The following is a 19,165-nucleotide window of genomic DNA, read 5'->3' as shown; positions in this document are numbered from 1 at the left end:
GGAACCGGGGTGGATGAGAGGTCATCACAGATGTGACTTGTTGCTTCCACAGAGACCCCAGCCACGAGCAGGGGCCAGGGGTAAAACTCTAGCAGGAGTTCCTTTGCATATTAGGCCACACCCTCTGATGTAGCCTTGTAAGCTCTTGGAGGATTGGCTACATCAGGGGGTGTGGCCTAATAGGTAAAGGAGCTCCTGCTAGAATTCTATCCCTGGCAGGGGCTAAATGGGCCTCCAGCGATCCTTCAGTTAGCAAGTGGTTGGGCTCCTGTTAATACTCAGAGCTCAGCAACCACCTCCCCTGCAGGCATGCGTCTCAATGACAGGTCGCTAAATCCTGGTGGAGTCACTCTCTCAGCTGAGCTACCCGTGGAGGTGAGTTAGACGGGCTTTCTGTTTGCAGCTGCACCTCATCAGCTGCTGCTGGGCCAGGTGCAGGGAATGCTGACTGAAGTGGCGGTGGCGAGCTGACAACTCCTGGGGCATCAGAAGGGCTGACTGCAGGCTCTGATAGTGCTGTCAGCTTGGGAAGGGGCTCAGCACAATTGCTGTCACCCATGACTGTGTGGCTCTTTCACACATATTGTGTGGCTTTCAAAGCTCCAAGTCATCTTGGACATAGCACAAAGAGAAGGTCTGGCAGGGTCAGCTGGGCAAAGCTGGAGTGCCATGCTGAGGCCCCTCCCCTCCCCTCCTCAAACCCACCCTCTCCCGGATCCACCTCCAAAGTCTCCAGGTATTTTCCAACACAGACCTGGCAAACCCTTGTTGGGTGCCATCACACATTTTTTGCAGCCAAACCTACCTGGGTAAATAAAACGGAGGAGGGCACACCTATACACACAGCTCTGAGCTCCTCAGAGGAAGAGTGGAATAAAAACCTGATAGCTAATTACATCTGAAGCAAGCAGGAGCCATTTGGGCAGCATTGCCATGCTTAAATTTTTTAAAACATTTTTTATAAAAACGCAGCAGTACATGATCAAGAACTGCTGCACTTCAAGCTGCTCTTTCGGAGCCTCTAAATTTACAATTCCCATACTCTTTCCTTAAGAAAAAATGTTTTACACTGAGATGTTAAATTGTCAGTCCCTCCCCCACACCCGTGCTGTTTCCCCCAACAGCTCTGCTTTTGGTTCTATGGTGTTTTCTCCATCTCCATTCTCTTGAATTCCCATGTATTAAAAATGCCTATACGGCTGAAGGTTCCCTTTTGATATTTGAACAATGAGAAGCTACTAGTGTACATGTTGATTTGTGTCCACTAAACAGTCCATGAATGTAAATGTCAGCTCTAGCTTACAGAAAAAAAGTTAAAGTTCATATATTAAATTGAACCGTGTATGTGTTTCCATTTTTTAACTCTACAGAAATTGTATTTTGTGTGCTCTTCCTTTGCCTAGCTAGGAATATTTTGGAGTTAATTTAGATTATATAAAAATAAGTTTTAGAGGCAGTAAACATGAGTATATTCAACTAAATATTTGGAGAAATAATCCAAAGAAAACAGTGGTTTAATCCCTATTCCAGATTATTTTTTTTTTTAAAAATCCCACAGTAATGTCTAGCTTTCAATGATACCAACCCTGGTAACAGAACCACTATGCATGTCTTATACTACAGACTCGAGATGAAATGAACAGTCACTATCTCTTATCATTGTAATGTGGCAATTTTTGTTGGGGAGGGACCACAAGAATTTAGCCGGTGAGGGCTTTTTCAGTAATTTACGATACTACAGTTCCTGGGATACTTTGCAAGCAGCTGCTGTAGTTGAAGTGTTATAAAACCAATATAACTTTGCACTGTAGCTAGGGACTGTATATCTTGTTAACAGTTAAGCAGGGAGTTGTTTGGAAGAACAGCGTCCAAACTATGATTGGGAGCCTGGAGGTTGCCAGGACAACCAGCAGGATAGGTGGGGGTAGGAAAATGGGGGGGGGGGCATGCAACATCTGCTATGTCATGACATCACTTCCAGGGAATGTATTTAAGTGGCATTAGGTAGCTCTAGGAATTACTTGGAACTTTATTGTAAAACCATTTCTTGTGATTCCTAGAGCTACCATATTTCACTTCTGGGTTTTTTTCCTGGTAGAGATGAAACAATGTAGCTGACATAGCTTTTTAATTCTTCTGCCACTGCTTAGAACGGCAGCAGAAAAAGCAAGTTGCAGGTTGAAGGCTTGGCAGTCCTATTGCCAACAATGGGTTTTGGAGGTGAAGCCTAAGAAGGGCAGGGTTTGAGAAGGGGTGGATCTCAGTGTGATATAATACCATACAGTATACCCTCTATCTAAATCAGCCATTATCTGTAGGGGAATTGATGTTCGTAGTCTGGAGATCAGTTTTAATACTGAGAGATCTCCATGCTGCATCTGATTCTGGAAGCTGGCAAGCCCAATACAAACTACATGAAGAAAGCTGTATTCTACCCTTTTTGGCATTTGGTTGTAAGTCTGCAGCTTGTTTGCTGACAAAAAGGAAAACTGGTCTCTTCATAACAGCCCACTTTGCATCATCCATGTGAATTCCTGTACTGTACTGTAAATCTAGAGTTGAAAGTGCTCATTTAAAAAACAAAAGCCAAACCCCCAATACTTTTTCTTTTTTTTTTAAATCTGTTTTAGAAATGTCACTGTTAAGAATTTTGGTTGCAAGCTGTGGTTTCCAATTCCTATTTGAAGGGGATGCTCTTAGTTGCAAAGCAAACAGGGGAGAGATTTGCATTGCTGTTCTGAGCTCCTTGGGCTGGTGGTGGGGAGAGATCCCCTTTAGTCATGGCTGAGGCCCAGCTCGGGGATGGCGAAGTGAAGGTTGTTCTGCAGCTGCTCATTGTTGTTGCTGCTCTGTTCTTTCACAAAGAACATCAGTCTGCGACTGTCAGGCCAGCTCTTTTGTAAAACACCAGGCTATATGTTGTATGTTCACTCCCTTTAGTCAGGGACTTCAGGACTGTCAGTGGGCAGATGAGAAAGAAAGGCACTTTCCCAGTGACTTGACAGGAAATCCCTCACACCCATCCAAGGGCTGAGATTTTTACTACTTTGAGGGCAATAAATGGAATGTTCTCACAGTGCAGTGCAGAGTTGATGTCTGGAGTAACTTTTTCACGGATTGCAGTGAAGTAGTATGTTTACAGTTGGGCTAGAGATTGGGTTGCCAGGTTCTTGTGGCCATTGGCAAAAATGGGGCATAACGTTGCTGTATCCAGGTGGGGAAGCTCCTGGAGATTTGGGGATGGAGCCTGGGGAGGACAGAGACCACAGTGAAGTACAGTGCTGTAGAGTCCACCCTCCAAAGCATCCATTTTCTCCAGGGAAAGTGGTCTATGTAGTCTGGAGGTGAGCTGTAATTCTCGGGGATCCCTTAGTCCTACCTGGAGGCTGGCATCCATAGGAGAGGTATGATTGTAAATAAAGCAGCCAGGGCTAATTCATGTTACCAGGTGAGGAGTGGTAAAGTTGCCTCCCTTGACTGATGTTGTGCCAACACAATCGTACAGCCTTTTCTGATTTAGGTGATTTTTGCCTTGTATTTAATCAATGCATTGCTCTCTCAAGGTCAGTCTTACCTACTGTGACTGGCAGCAGCTCTCTAGGGTCTTAGGTTTCACATAATTGGACCCTTTTAACTGGAGACTGAATCTGCGACCTTCTGCTTGTAAAGCAGATACTCTTATCAATGAGCCATGGCCCTTTATTTATGCAGCCTTATGCTGTGTCAAACTCTTGGTCTAATGGGTCAGTATGGGGTACTCTGAGCCTGGAAAAAGCTCCAGAAACGTTGGGGGAAATTGCAATATATGCAGTAGTTACTATCTTAAAACTTAACTTATTTTGCTACTGTGAAGTTCCACTCAATGCCATATTTATAGAAATTACAAGTATAAATGCCTTAGTATTTTACAAGCAAAACTGCAAATGTACCAGATACTTGAGAGAGATGCAGGTTAGGGAAACCACCCTCCTGGTGGGACCTAGAGATCTCCTGAAATTACAGCTCGACCCCTGACTACAGAGATCAGTTTCCCTGAAAAAAATGGATTCTTTGGAGGGTGGGCACAATGGCATTATACCTCGCTAATGTCCTTGTTCTTCCCAGGCTCCGTCCCCAAATTTCCAAGAGTTTTCCAACGTGGAAATGGCAACCCTACCCCTGCATCCCACTGATGGCCAGGATGGACGTAGCAACCCTAAAACTATTGCACTCTGTACCACTTAAACTTTTGCTATCTGAGATACAGGGAAAATTAAAAATAGCAAACCAATAGTGGAGTAAAGAAAATAAAGTATATTATTTGGATCAAAACCCAGTTGCACAGAGTCATAGTAAGCAGGATTATTTGCATATTTGGATATCAAGCTAAACTTTATAACATTGAAAAACCTGATCTCTGAAATAATTTACCATGAAACATGTAGCATATTTATTGCCAGAATTATTCATATTTAAACAGTGAACATCCTGGAAAGTGGAAACATATGTTGTATATGTCTACCGTATACTTAGGAATTTCTATTAACTAATGCAGATTCTTACATAATATTTTTAAAGCTAAACATTTTGAGGGAATAACCTCTTGTCTTTAAAAAAGTCTCACTTATTCCAAAAGGGGTGTGTGTGTGTGTGTGGGGGGGTAATGGGGTTTTTCCCCCCATTAAGTTCCAAAATTTCCTAGGTTTTCAGTAGATAAATTGGAAGGGTGGGGGCAGGAGGCTAGCGCTTTTTTGCTTTTAAAAAGTCCCAGTACTCATATATAAGGGTTTGCTGATTCCCTCCAGCCTTTCAAATTCTCACTGGACTGTTACTAAGCGTGCACTCTCTCCTCCTCTGGCTGAGTGGAACATGGCAGCACACAAGGACTTAGGAGAACCCTAGAAAAAAAATGGCATTTAGTACTGGTGAGTGCCATGTCACAAAAATGGCCCTGCGGGGGAGGAATTCATGGGAAAGGACCTTAGAGCTTCACATTTCTAGGTAAGGCCTTTCACTTCACCTACTACATCGGGGTGGCCAACGGTAGCTCTCCAGATGTTTTTTTTGCCTACAACTCCCATCAGCCCCAGCCGTTGGCTATGCTAGCTGGGGCTGATGGGAGATGTAGGCAAAAACATCTGGAGAGCTACTGTTGTCCACCCCTGTACTACGTGATCCTTTAACTGGGATGCCAGATTTAATAAACAAAACAATAGGATACAAGAAATAAAGGCAAATCGAAATATATTAAATGAAGGAACAGCCAGCATGGTTTAGTGGTTAAGAGCAACAGACTCTATTCTGGAGAACTGATTTGATTCCTGACTTCTGCACATGAGGCCTGCTGAGTGAGTGACCTTGGGCTCAGAATCCTCTGAGCTCTACTTACCTTTCAAGGTGACTGTTGTGGGGAGGGGACAGTAATGTGATTGTAAGCCACTCAGACTCCTCAGGGTAGAGAAAACCAACTCCTTTTCTGAACACCAGATATTGCAGTAGATGCTTTACCAGTGAACCATGACTTCATGTCAGAATCTCAGGTGTGCCTGGAATTCCTTTCTGGGCCATATATAGGAATTGGACCAGCAACTTTGCGTATGCTATGCCACTGTCTCCCCACTGCACCATGGTTTTACCTGATTAATATAATATAATACATTAATAAAATATACTCACAACAATCAGTTAATAAGCATAATCATCAAGGGAAATGGCTGCATTTGTGACCAAATGGTGGTCACAAGACAGTGTTCTTCCCCACTATTTACACTAAAAAGAGTGTTGTCTTAGAACCTTGTCACTATCACTTCAGAATAGTTGGAAGTGTGTTTTTGATTTTTTTTATCAGTTTCATTGACCTGTTCTGACCCTAGAGCAATTTTATTTGACTCCTAGAAACCCTCCACTGCAGATTTTGAGTTAAATTCAGACAAATGTGGATATTATTTATTATATCCCTAGTGCTTTGGAAACAAAGGAGTGTCAGGTTAAAGATCACCAACAGGAACACAATCCAAGCAGGAAATGCAGGAGATTTAATGCTATTAGCCCAGGAAGAACAATTGTGTTTTCCAGTAGTGTTTAAAAACGACACCAATTGTAGTGTTCTAATCTCAAGAGACAAAGCATTCCGTAACAATCAGAGAAAAAGGGCAAAAAGGAGAGAGAACAGATAAGATTTTAGGATTGACAAGAAGTAAAATGCCACTAGAACCGCAGTATGAAGAGATAAGAGTGTCAAAAGATAAGAAGGAGCCAAACCATGAAGACATATTTGAACTGAGTTATAAGGGAAGTGGAAGCCAAAGAGGGAAAACACATACAAAGCAAGAAATAAGAAAAACCAAGCGAGCTGCAGAATTAAAGTGGAGGAGAATGGCTGAAGGTAAGGAATAGGGAGGTCGGATAGAACAGTGACTTCCAATCTTTTCAGAAATGGGAACCATCTTTAATCCACATCTTTAAGCATGGGGCCCAATGAGCTGCAAACTCATAACAGGAAGGCTTATGGCATCATAGTCACATGCTAGGAAGAGAAGCAGTCAGATTTATGGTAGAGCACTGGAGAACCAACTGATAGAATGGGGTTGATAAGGAGAAGTAAAATATTTGAATCAACTTGTTTTATACAGTTATGCACTGCTTTAAAAAGAAGAGGCCATTCATTCCCAAGAGCAGGAAAAGAAAATGGGAGAATTCCAGTGGCAAAATCTTTTAACCTGATGCTTAACATTTATAAGCAAGGATGTTCTGCTGGAGATCTCTGTAAACTGAACACTATGGCCGATTTCGCACTCACCTTACACTGCTCTCACGCCCATCTTCTCAGTGCGGCATCCTCCCGATTTCCCACTATTTGCATCAAACATAGCGGTTTTCATGCAGCAAATGGAAACTGGTTTTTAGCGGTTTCTGTTTGCTGCGTGAAAACCATGATGTTTGCTACAGCCCCGGCGCAAATAGTGGGAAATTGGGAGGACGCCGCACGGAGAAGAGGGATGTGAGAGCAGCATAAGGGTGAGTGCGAAATCAGTCTATGTGTACCCCATCTGTACTACAGTGCACTTAAAACCCCGCAAAACAGACTTATTTTCTGTTTTTAGTAGATATCAATCACTTTTCCCCCATTGATAAGCACTTCATGAAATCTATAATTTTTTTTTAGAATGGAGGAATGCCCAGAATTCTGTAAAACCTAGCAGGTTCTGCATGAGAATCTGGATATTACTATTTCTACTGCAATTGCATTAGTACCATTTCCTTGACACGGTTTTTGAATGTGACAGAAAAATGTAGGACTATATTTATTTAGAAGATTTATTTAACTGCCTTTCTACTAACAAAATGGATTCCTGAGGTGGTTTACAAGATAGATTTAAAAAACCCTATAACATAAATAGCGTAAAGTCAGAAAAGGGATAAAAGCAGTTCTAAAATCAGGAGCAAAACCATGTACAAGAGATGATGTGTAGCATATGGTATACTCCCCCAGCTTCTGATCTGTTTGACATACATACCAATTGTAGAGCAAGCTTTGCACACATCCTGTACAGGAAGGCCGGCTGACCTCATTATAATTTTCTCCAGCTTTTATAATAAACAGTAGAATCCACAGGAAATCTCAGCAAGTCACCACTTCTTCCTATCTCACAAATGGTATAAAATCAAAGGTTGAAAATCCTTGGGGTGCTTTTCTTTGAAATCTTTCATATATTATGCATCAGTGAGAATTTCATCACCTGGAACACAGGGGATAATGCAGTTTATGACACAGAGCTACAGGTGTGGTTTTGGATAATAAATCAGGGAGGGAAGAGGGAAATGTCACAGAAACACTATGGAGCCCAGTAAAACAGAATGAATACCAAAATGAAAACTCTGGTATTCACATCTCTGTTGTGTGCATCATCTCAAAATGTTCTTATATCCTTCAGATATGTTTTGATTGATATGCAACTTTATGCAGATTTGATCAGTCACTAACACCCTTCTACATCCATTGACTATGATGAATTGAAAGATGAAATTCTGGTTAGTACTGCAGTGTAAATCAGCTGTGATTACTTCAATTGGGGAAAAGCCCTAATTTAGTGGGTAACTTCTGCTGTTTACAAAAGATAGTATTTTTTTTGTACAAAAAGAGAGAGAGAGACGTCAGTACTCATATATATAATTTGTACAATCCCACCCGCCTCCCCGGTTTGGGAAGATCCAGAAAAAAGTTGCCATCCCTCCATTACCAAAAAAGCACTGATAAGAGTAAAGCATTAAATTCATTGAAAGTATTAGCATATAAATTAATATACTTGCAACCTTAATTAACGTTCTGCATTGACTGAAAAATAATGTCAAGTTCTACTTATTCCTTGCATATGCAATTTAATTTCTAATCACGATGGATTGCATTGGCTATAAAATTCATTCTGACTAGGTCAATGTTTCACCTTTCACTTTTTAAAAATAATTGACCCTGCCTAGAGCCTTTGGAACAGAGTGGGCTAGTTCTTGTAAATAAATAAACACTACAACAGGAACTTTAGAAATCATATTCAGGTTCCATATTTGGATGACTTATGGAAAAGCATTTTTCATATTCCTGAGATGAACCTTGCATATTTATTTGTTATGGGTATTATGTTATTTCTATTTCACATATTCAAGATATTGTAGAGTTTTTTGCTGAGCACTGCCCACTTCATTTGATGACACAAACTGGTCACGAGAAAGGACTTTTCATACATATGTTAAATTTCCAGGTTTGGCTTATGTTTTCTTCTCCAGTGCAAGAACTTTTGACAGTTATCTGAAGCAAACTGCCCTTGTGGCAGCTCATTTGCATATTAGACCACACCCCCGACACCAAGCCAGCCGGAACTCCATTTCTGTGTGTTCCTGCTCAAAGAAAAGCCCATGGATGTTACACTGGTTGACTAAAAGTTCTGTACCATTCCAGCAACTCAGGGAACAAATAAACTGAAATAGTTGCCCTTGGTGATGTAAGAGAAGGAAACATGTTAGTTAAGCTACTATGAAAGGATCACATAAGCACAGGAGTACTTTTTTGGAGCAAATTGAGGCCTGGGTCAAGATCTCAGGAGGTAGTGCAGAATGTGGCGAAGTACTGAAAGGAAGGCAGTGGACTGAGAAATGGGAACCTGAAGACGGAATAAATGAAGGAAGAGGCAGAAAAAGGGCAGAAGTAGTAGAGAGGAAAGGAGAGACTCCTAAGAAAGAAGGCCCTGAAGAGGCCTTACAGTGTTGAAGGTAAAGAAGGGCTTTGAGGTATGACAGAAGGAAGCAAGGCAAGTTTGTTAGGAAAGCTATTATTCCATCAGTTGGCCTCCCTTGTGTTGACATTGTGTCTTGATACAGTGCTATCCTGCTATTACTACCATCATTTAATATGGGCCTACAATTGCTTATCTTGTATGATGTGCCCTTCCTGCCTGTAGTGCACTTTATTTATTGTTTAATTGTTTCTACTTGTTAAATTTTAATGTATTGTTTTAACTCTGAACTGTAGGTTTTTATTGTTGTTACTGTATGTTGTGATCCACCCTGAGCCCATTTACAGGGAAGGGTGGGATATAAGCCAAATAAATAAATAAAGGTAGGGAGGTGGGCCAAAACACAGGATGATTAAAGGAAATAGGTCAGGTTGAGTACTGGGCTGAAAGGTCAGACTGGAACTGAGGAAACGAACATGCTGGAGGATGGAGAATTGAAGGGAAAAGTAGAACGGGGACAAAGCTTCACTTAACATCTAATGATAGGAAGAAGCCTACACTGAACTGTCAATGCAGTTCGGTAATTTAAGCCTCTGATTTTGCATGCAACCCCCCTTCATCAGGGCAGGATTCAGCCACTAGTTGATTAAAGAACTGTAGTCTTCAAGTCAGTGTATATTTACTTACAGGTCAACAGGCACTACACAGCACTAGCCGAATCTGGAAACTGAGGGAAATATGAGTGATACATGGAAAAATAAATATTTGCTTCTTTGTAACAGGACTTTTTTTTTTAAAGGCAACAAGTCTGTTAATATGTGTGTAATCCAATGTTCCATTTCCAAAAGTTTCTTTTACTACTGATGTTATTTAGGCAAATTTGGTAATATTACTAGATGTCAGGGCTATGTACACAAGTCTGCATCCCTGGACAAAGGTTGCTTATCAGTCTGCCCTGTTTTCCTACTGCAGTGCAGTCCCATGTGTGAAGTAAATTTCACTTTTTTTCAGTAGGGCTAAATCACAGGTAAATGTGCATACACTATTAGTTAACTCACTCACTGCTGCTGTTGAGTGCCATTAAACAGACACAGATACATGAAGATGCCCTTTACTGAGTCAGATGCTAAGTCTATTAAGGTCAGTATTGTCTATTCTGACTGGCAGTGGCTTTCCAGGGTCTCAAATGGAGCTCTTTCACATCATTTAGTACCTGATCCTTTAAACTGCAGTTTCCGGATATTGAACCTGGGGCTTCTCTACATAAAAAGCAGATGCTGTACCACCTAGCCAAGATCTCTTTGCTTTGCTTTGTTTTTGTTTTTGCTTCTGCTCCTGTTCAGTTTTACTTTTTGCTGCTGCTTTGCATCTTCCTCATTTTAGCACAGAGTAATATCATGTCTAAACACACACACAAACATACATATACAGAGGCCAAGTACATTGCTACATCCACCCACCATACCATGAGCCACTGGGGAAGGCTTCAGCCCCTACAGTGCATCTAGTGTCGTGTAGTGGTTAAGCTAGCATGGTGTAGTGGCTAGGAGCAGCAGACTCAGTCTGGAGAATGAGATTTGATTTCCCACTCCTCCACATGTAGCTTGCTGGGTGACCTTGGGCCAGTCACAGTTCTCTCAGAACTCTCTCAGCCCCACCTACCTCATAAGGTGATTGGAAGCCACTTTGAGACTCCTTGAGGTAGACAAAAGCAGGGTATAAAACCCAACTCTTCTTCTGGGCTGGAAACTGTGAGTCATGAAGCAGGGGGCATCAAGTTACTGCCTGTTATGAGTTGCATTGAAGTAGAATGCTATCTGTGACCTGTGAAGGAATAAATGAGGGAACTTTTGCATACTGATTCCTTGGCTGCAGCAGTCTAGGAAATTCTAGGGGTTTTTAAAAACAACAATTGGTCGCTATCAGTAAGCTCTTAATAAATTCTTAATGTCTAATAACTTAGCCAAGGTTCCCCTCTCTTTGTTTTTTCACCACTGTCTGAATTGTACATCTTCCTGTTGTGTTTAGATATGGAAACCTGGAAACCTCAAACTGTGAAGAAGATGGGAGTCAGAACTCTGCCGAGACCAAAACAGTACTCAGGAAGTAAGTGTCGCTTTTCTCTGAACAGCAGAAAAATGCACAGCCTGGATTCAGTACTAAGAAAAGGATGTGGTCAGTTTTTCCTTAGAAAACTATGTGCCAGTCTGCTTACGGCACAAAAAAGAGGTAGCAAATTTCTCATAACTGTAGCAAAGATCAGAGGAAGGAGTTGAATTCCATAAAGGAGGGTGTGAAAAGGGACCAGGCTGAATAGATGAAAGACTATGGACATGAGCCAGTCAAAGTAAAACTCAGTGGTTTGTTTTTTCTTTCAAATCTTTCTCATTAAAATACATTAGCTTTAAAAGTGCCTGGGGTTGGCAGGATTGTGTCCTGGTTGGGTTTTTTGTTTTGCCTTTGTCTTGTGCTTCATAAGGAAGTATAACTTCATTTATTTTGCATATTATTTGTCTCTCTCCCCCCTCCCCTTCAAGTTCTTCCATATACTACTTGGTGCCCAAGCACCTCCAGCTTTCTTACCTTAAAATCAGGGATAGCAGCTCTTTTCCCTGCTCAAGCTGGGGTGCTCTTCATCTTGATAACCACTGACAGAAGTATATATTAAATCCAAAGTTGTGGGAGTCAGGAAACGAGACGAGATGACCGTGGGTGAAAGCTGACCTCCTCCAGGGCGGGAGCGCTGCTTTATTTAAATCCATGTGTAAGCCAGTGATTGGACAGTTTAGCCACAGGACTGCACATGCTCTTTACGCCATGAGACACTAGGCACTTGCTGATTGGGCTACGTCGGGTGCAGGCAGCACAGGCTTCCACGTGGTTTGCCAGCGTGGCGTCTGGTACTTTTCCTACACCCTACACAAAGTTGATTAACTGGTCTATCTTGCATCTCCCCCTCTACTTCAGGTATAGACTGGCAGCCTTTTAAAAAACTTTTAAAAGCAGTTTCATTTATTTGAAAATTCATTTGTTGCCCTATTTGTAAGAGACAAAACACAACTTTTATAAGTTTTAATTTCTCCAGTAAGGGAGGACGGAAGTGAACTAGTAACATTACAGGGGTTGGCCAATAATCTGTCTCTGTTAGGGTTGCCAGCATTTGAGGCTGGGAATACCTGGAGATTTGGGAATAGAGCCTGAAGAAGGCAGGGCTTGGGAAGGGGAGGGACTTCGATAGGGTGTAATGCCATAGAGTCCACCCTTTAAAAGTGGCCATTTTCTCCAGGTGAACTGGTCTCTGTCACCTGAAGATCAGTTGTCATATCAGAGACCTCCAGCCACCATCAGTGGTTGATTTGTATTACAACCAGTAGTAACTGATTTTCGCTAAGCCTGATCCTTATGAGTAGGCTACATGTAGTAATATGCTCCATTGGGATCCACAGTCAAATTATCTACATAGATCCACAACTCAAGTCTCATTTACAATGCGATAATTTGAAGGAGATTTTTTTCCTGTTATACTTTTGAGGTAACCGCATATTTTACTGAAGTATGGTGGAACAGGGATACAATGAGAAAGGGGAAGTATAAAGTTTAGGTAGCTTTATTTGTGGGATAGTTAAATGAACTAGAATTAGGGTAGCCAGCCCAGCCCAGCTCCAACAGCAGCAGGAGCATTTGGGGGATAGAGACTGGAAGAATAAAACATGGAAATGGCATCCCACCATGCTGTAGGATTTCTCCAGATAAGGAAAATACTTACTCAGGGGTGTCAAGCATGTAGCCTGGGGGTGTCAGGCATGCACTTGGACTGTGATGTTTCCTAAAAGATTATACCAAACTCAGCTGTATCAAACCAGATGAACCTAGGGGGGAATTTGGAAAACAGATAATTAGAGGGTTTTATGCTTTGGGATGTATTGTGTGAGTTTGAGATCTTGTTTGCAGGATGAAAGCTGGGATAGAAATATTTTAAAAAAAACAGTGAAGGAGGAAAGCTGTTTCTTTATGTAGAAAAAGTTTATGCTTCCTATCCAGTGAACCTACTCAAGGCATCTTACAAAATATAATGTAAAAAAAAAGCACAATAAAAACTAAAAATTAAGAACTTATAGGAGCAATAAAACAAGCAATTTGATAAGAGTTTCAAAATAGTTATAAGGCTAATAGTTATAAGGCTAAAAAGCAGACTATAAAAATTATGTTAAAATTCAAAGCCTAGTATGACACCAATAATGATATGGCATATGTAGCGTGATATGTAGATTATGTAACATGATATGGAGATGAAAAGCCTGTGTAAAAATACATGTATTGGTGTGATGCCTGACAGTATAGTGAAGGTACCAGGTGCCTCAACAGCACTGCACTGGCAAGGTGCTGCGGCTGAAAATGCCCAGTCTTTGGTCTCCAGCCACCTCACCTCTGACAAAAAGTTTGTGAGGAAGATCTTAGGTGATGGGCTGGTCAATATAGGAGGAGGCCATCCTTCAAGATCACAAAGATGGACACCACAATGAATCAGTTTGTTCCAAGGAATTCAGAGTAATGTACATGGCTATCCAGCTTTTTTCTTGTTACAACCCAGCGAAATAGGTTAGGCTGAGGAATTATGGGTTCAAGGTGACCCAGCAGGCTTCATAGTTGAAGTGAGGTTTGATCTTTGTCCTCCCCAGATCTGGTCAAGACCTTGCATTTTATCCGTTATAAAAACCTCTCGTGTGAGGACTTCTAGCATCCTGGCCCCACTGATGGACCTTCTGATGTCACTTGGGTTTTTTGTGTGACACAGAGTGTTGGACTGGATGGACCACTGGCATGATCCAACATGGTTTCTTTTATTTTTTTTGTGTTCTTATATTCTCTTCATCTGAAAAGTCTCACGATCTTATTTCTTTGTCCTTCGGGAAGAATAGCATGGCCTCAGGCACATTATTAATATTTCAGGGTCTTGAGAAAAATACCGCCTTGGCATCTGTGCCATGTTTTTAGCATTTTGGACTGACTCGAGGTTTTTTCCAGTGCCTGGCATAAAACAGAGCTCTCACTATTTCCCCCCTCTGCCCTTTTGTCATGAAGCACTTGTAGTGCACAAGACAATTTCAGCTATGTCAGATATCCCGAGGAAGTCATGGCATAACGTGATGTGTAGATAAACTGGCAGAGAGCCAAAGTGGCCCTGGGCACGACTCCAGCCCTGAGACATTGATTCTCCTCTGACTTTGGGCAAGTCACTTGACCTTTGTGTGCTTTGGTCAACCCAGCTATAAACTGAGCTAAACCGCTGTAGAGCCAGGGGTTTTTCTCTCAGAAACCACAATGGATTTCTTTTGCTTAGTTTCATGGGAAATTAGTTACTTCCCATATGAAACATGGTGGCATGTGACGGTTTAAAAAAACAAAACAAAACAACTCTGTGATGTTTTAGGTGACAGATATGCTCCCTTCTCTGAAGTTGTGCACATGTAGCCAAAGAGAACCCTGCCCACTCTCACCCCATGGCTGTTGTACCTGGCAAGCTGCTTTTGTGCTAGCCATTTATTTATTTTATTCAGAAAATTTCTGTGCCACCTCTCACGATGTGTTCAAGGCAGCTCACCACTAAAACAGTAAGATAGAACGGTGTAAATAACAGTAAAAGCAGTACAAATCTGTCTCCAGTCGCTGCCAGAAATTCCTGTCAATTACAGGCCCATTTAAGACAGTTAGATTATAGTTTGCTTCCTCCTCATGCCTAGAACTTAGGGTTGCCAACCTTCAGGTGGTGGCCGGAGCAGTCTCGCTATTCCAACTGATTTGCAGGCAACAGAGATCAGTTCACCTGGAGAATATGTGCTTTGGAAGGTGGATTCTGTAGCATTATTACCCAATCAAGTCCCTCCCCTCCCCCAACCCTGCCCTCCTCAGGCTCCACCCCTGAAATCTCCATGTATTTCCCAACCTAGAGCTGGCAACCCTGTTAAACTCCCTCCCAGAACCGCTGCATGATGCTGCCTCTTGTCAAACCTGAAGGCCTTGATACGACTGCTTAGGTCCTCATCCCACACTGACACTAAACTTCAGTGCCTGTAACTAAAGTCACATCCTTCCCCAGTTTACTGTAGTCTCTTTTTTCCTCCACTCTCTCTTAACTTCTCTGTGTCAAATTTTGATTGTAAGCCCCTTGAGGCAGGGCCCTTGAATGCATGCTTTATGCAATCAGAAAGCATAGTCTGCTCTGACTTGAGGTGGCTCTCTGGGGGCTAAGTAGAGGTCTTTCACACCACCTGCTTCTTGATGCCTTTCAGTGAAGATGGACAGGGATGGAACCTGGGATCTTCTGGGTACCAAACAGCTGCTGTACACCTGAGTCACAATGTCTTCCTTGTGTTACACTATAAAGTGGCAGGCATGCTGATTGCAATATTGACCAGTAAATAATCATACAAAAGTAGCAAAGAGATAGAACTCAAGGAATGAAACTTCAAAAGCAGTAATAATTGTGCAAGAACAAAATTGCAGGCTGTGAGACAACTTTATAAAACTGTGCATTTAAAATATTAATAATGTATTCTCCAAATCACAACTTTTTTTGTGGTGAGGATTGTTATTATTATTAGCCTTCTTGTCTCCTGTTGGTATTATTATTCTTTCACTAAAGTCTGGCATCCTGTTTCAGAGTTATATAAATAATTGCACCAAAGGAATGGACTTAAGAGATGTGATCACTGAATGAATCTGAAATGAGTGAAAGAAGATTGGCTGACGTTCTTTAAAGCTGGGAAATCCACAGTGGGATGCGTTCTAAGTTTTGTTTGCATTGTGTGCAATCAGCTTTTCATTCCACTAAAGGCTAAAATAACAAAAGAAAACCAATGTGGCTGAAGTGAGGAGACAAAGAGCCAAATGGTGGTAATTAAGAGAACTAGAAGATTGAGGGAAGGTTATAAAAATAAGGCAAATTAGTTACATAGTGGAAAACCAGGAGGAAAAAGTGAGTAATGATAACAGTGGTTGAGGCATGGACAGCTTAAAAGAAAACATCATGAAACAGTTAAAAGCCAAGCACCACAGGGAAATAAAGGGGTTGCCAGGTTCAGCTAATATCAAGCCAAGTTAAGTCTGCAGGGAAACCACATTCTGTATGGAGCCTTAATGTGCACCCATGCTCATAAAAAAGCTATATTTTGGATTGGTGACCCCAGTTCTGGGGGATAGTTTATACTTTGCACGTATAAAGTCCCAGATTTAGCATCTGCTGGGGAAGTGGGGAGTCATGATGAAAGGTAATGTGCCGATGCCGCTACAACATCGCTTACAGTGCAAATCTACAAGTGATATCTTGGCATTGGCATAATGGTCTAGGATTCAGTCCAGATGCTATGGTTTAAGTAGAGTTTTGGGTGTATCCTAGAGCATCACACCAACACGGTGCCAACAGTTCCAGGTTTGTGCCAAAGAAGGTATCTTCTCTTTTCCTGTAAAGAATATGTTTGGAAAGACATCAAACTAAAACCATTTTATCGGGATGTATTGCTGTGAGGATTTTTTTGCATATATATATATTTCTGGTTATGCATTATTCAGATTATATATGAAATTGCATATCACTGTGAGGATTTTTAAATGATTTGCTGTCTGTTAGACTAGTGAAAGCCTGCTAATGGTCTGAGAGCTGAATCTTGCCTTCATCTGGTTCCATCCTGTCTATATTATCTTCTGCATCTCGGACTTCGCCTACCTCAGCTCTGCATCAGTACCAAGTGAACATCTCTCTTTCCTATCTTCTTTTTCCTCATTTATCTCAAATGCCATCTCATGCAGCCAGTTCAGTTAACCAGATGCTCCTCAGCAACGTAACAGAAGGCATTACTGATGCTTTCTAAATTGTTCATCTGTCGTTTAAAATAGTGCCAAAACTACCCAGCATAGTCATGACAAATTGGAATGTCATTGGTTGCACCAATATCCAGGGTCTGATGTCTTTTTAATAAATCCCAAACGCAAAACGCAAATCCCAAACGCAAAAACGTACTGAGTGCTTGTCCTCTCTTATGCTCCTTCATGCTGAACTGTTATGCTTATGGAGGGCATTCTCAAGAGATCAGCCAGTTCAAATTGTGAGGAAGTGATATATGAAGTTTGTAAGGAGAAAGATTCTAGACCTTCCTTTGAAGTTTATGGCCATGAACCACTGGTTCTCAAGGTGTTTGAAGTGGGACCCACTTGTAAACATACTCTGCCTTCTGGGACACATTTGTGCAAACTGGGGCTTAACTTCTACCTGGTTACTGCAGGTCCGAGACACAATGGGCATAGACTGTGCCCATGGCGTCCCACACTGCCAGCGACTGGGTGCAAACTATGCCCTTGGGAAAGAATGGGGCCAATGTGATGAGGCAGGGGTATCCTCCCATTGGACTGGGAGGTCAAAACCTTCTTTCTCAGCTCAGGAGTTCAAGCTTTGAGAAAATGGTCGTACTCCAGTTTTGGGTTGCAACCCCCTGTTTGAGAACCACGTCTCTAAAACATGACTAGATTCCATAGTGTATAGTGCTCAAGACAAAGATTATAAATAGTCAATACACATCAGCAAGCAGACATTACATAAAGATAGGGCATATTAAAAGCTTTGCAGAGAGCAACTCTCCCTTCATAAAGCAGAGATGCAATGACATCAGTTTTCTCTCTGAGATAGTGGAAACCTCATAGCTCTGTCTGTGTTTCTGGCCTGTCAGGAACATGGAGTTGCTTCTCAGAGGCATCAGATTTTAAAGCTGCTACAAAGACTTGGCAGATTTACCAGCTTTTCCCAGAAAGCTTCCCTCCCTAACACATTGATTAAAGTCTGCTGATAGGAGGTCAGCTGGCGATAAGCATTGCCTGCATAGCATGTCTATAAAAGTCCCTTCTGACAGACATTATTCTGCAGTTTTGGGCAGCTCTGAACTTTTCAAGTGCTGTGGATGTGGCTGTCAGACAAACCCACACATTCTGTTTCCATGTCTGTGGACAGAGTTCTCAGAGGGGAATCCCGCATGTCCCTGGCAGCCTGCTGGGTGCGCACCCAGTGCTGGTACAGCATAGCACAGGCGTGCAACTTCCTCATTTGCATGCTCCTCTGCAATCACTTAGAGTGGACAATAATTTTTAAGAGAATTGAAAGTGGTTGGCAAGAGGTAGTGGGGGATCACCGAAGCAGTTTCATTTCGCATGTTGTACAAACACACACACGCATACACCTTTGCCTCCGGTATGCAAGCGAGGGGGCTTTGCAAGGGAGAGCCAGTAGGCAGGCAGGATACTTCAGCTTTGTTCTTTAATCCAGTGGGGTTTCTTTTGCAAAAGTTTTGGATGAGCGTTCAAGAGTAGACACTCCAGAACGGTGCTAGCCAAGCCAGTTGGGTATCACTTTTGCCACATGTGACTTAAGAGGACTGCCTGAGAACAAAGACATGTATCTGCCTTGCCTGATCTTTTTCACCGAGGGACTGATCAGGTTTGAAAAAAACCTTCATGTTCCATGATCGGAAAGGCACTGTCCTGTTAGGATCCTGTGCTGTTAAAATGCCCCCAAAGCCTCTGAATATGGGTGCTGCTCATGGGAACAGAAAAGTGAGCACGATGGCTCATTTGTTGGAGCCAGCGATCAACAAATGCTGAAATGTCTGGGTCCAGAATTGCACCCCCCTCCATACACATACAGAGAGCTCTGTGAGAAAGCACTGGAAGTAAACAGAATCCCCAGCTGCTTCTGCAATTCATGGAGTGGCCGCGGAGCTTACTCACTAGCTTGTTTGCACTTATTATCGTACAATTGAGTTAATCCTGTGATTGTTTCCTTGTCTTTCTCATCAAAGCTCCTTCTCATATTGCAATTTAAAGAGAGATATAGAGGATATCGGGGGAGGGAGTGCCAGCTGCAAGTTGGGAAATACCTGGAGGTTTTGTGGGAGGAGCCTATGGTGGGTCTTTGG

The 19,165-nt window shown here is 42.1% G+C and overlaps 1 protein-coding gene across 3 annotated transcripts in view; it reads left to right on the top strand.

The window, feature by feature from the left end:
* RGL1 (ral guanine nucleotide dissociation stimulator like 1) overlaps positions 1 to 19,165 on the top strand; it is a 153,129-nt gene that overhangs the window by 86,355 nt on the left and 47,609 nt on the right. For 2 of the 3 annotated variants that reach the window (XM_060232409.1, XM_060232408.1), the window contains exon 4: positions 11,235 to 11,312. The exons of the other annotated variant lie outside the window; for it this stretch is intronic. In XM_060232409.1, the coding sequence (XP_060088392.1) occupies positions 11,235 to 11,312 (78 nt within the window). The remainder of the gene's footprint in view (positions 1 to 11,234; positions 11,313 to 19,165) is intronic. 3 annotated transcript variants of the gene reach the window in all.

This window comes from Heteronotia binoei, chromosome 2 (genome assembly GCF_032191835.1).
Source record: "Heteronotia binoei isolate CCM8104 ecotype False Entrance Well chromosome 2, APGP_CSIRO_Hbin_v1, whole genome shotgun sequence".
In the NCBI taxonomy this organism is placed as follows: Eukaryota; Metazoa; Chordata; class Lepidosauria; order Squamata; family Gekkonidae; genus Heteronotia; species Heteronotia binoei.
This window is presented reverse-complemented; position numbering and strand designations above follow the sequence as displayed.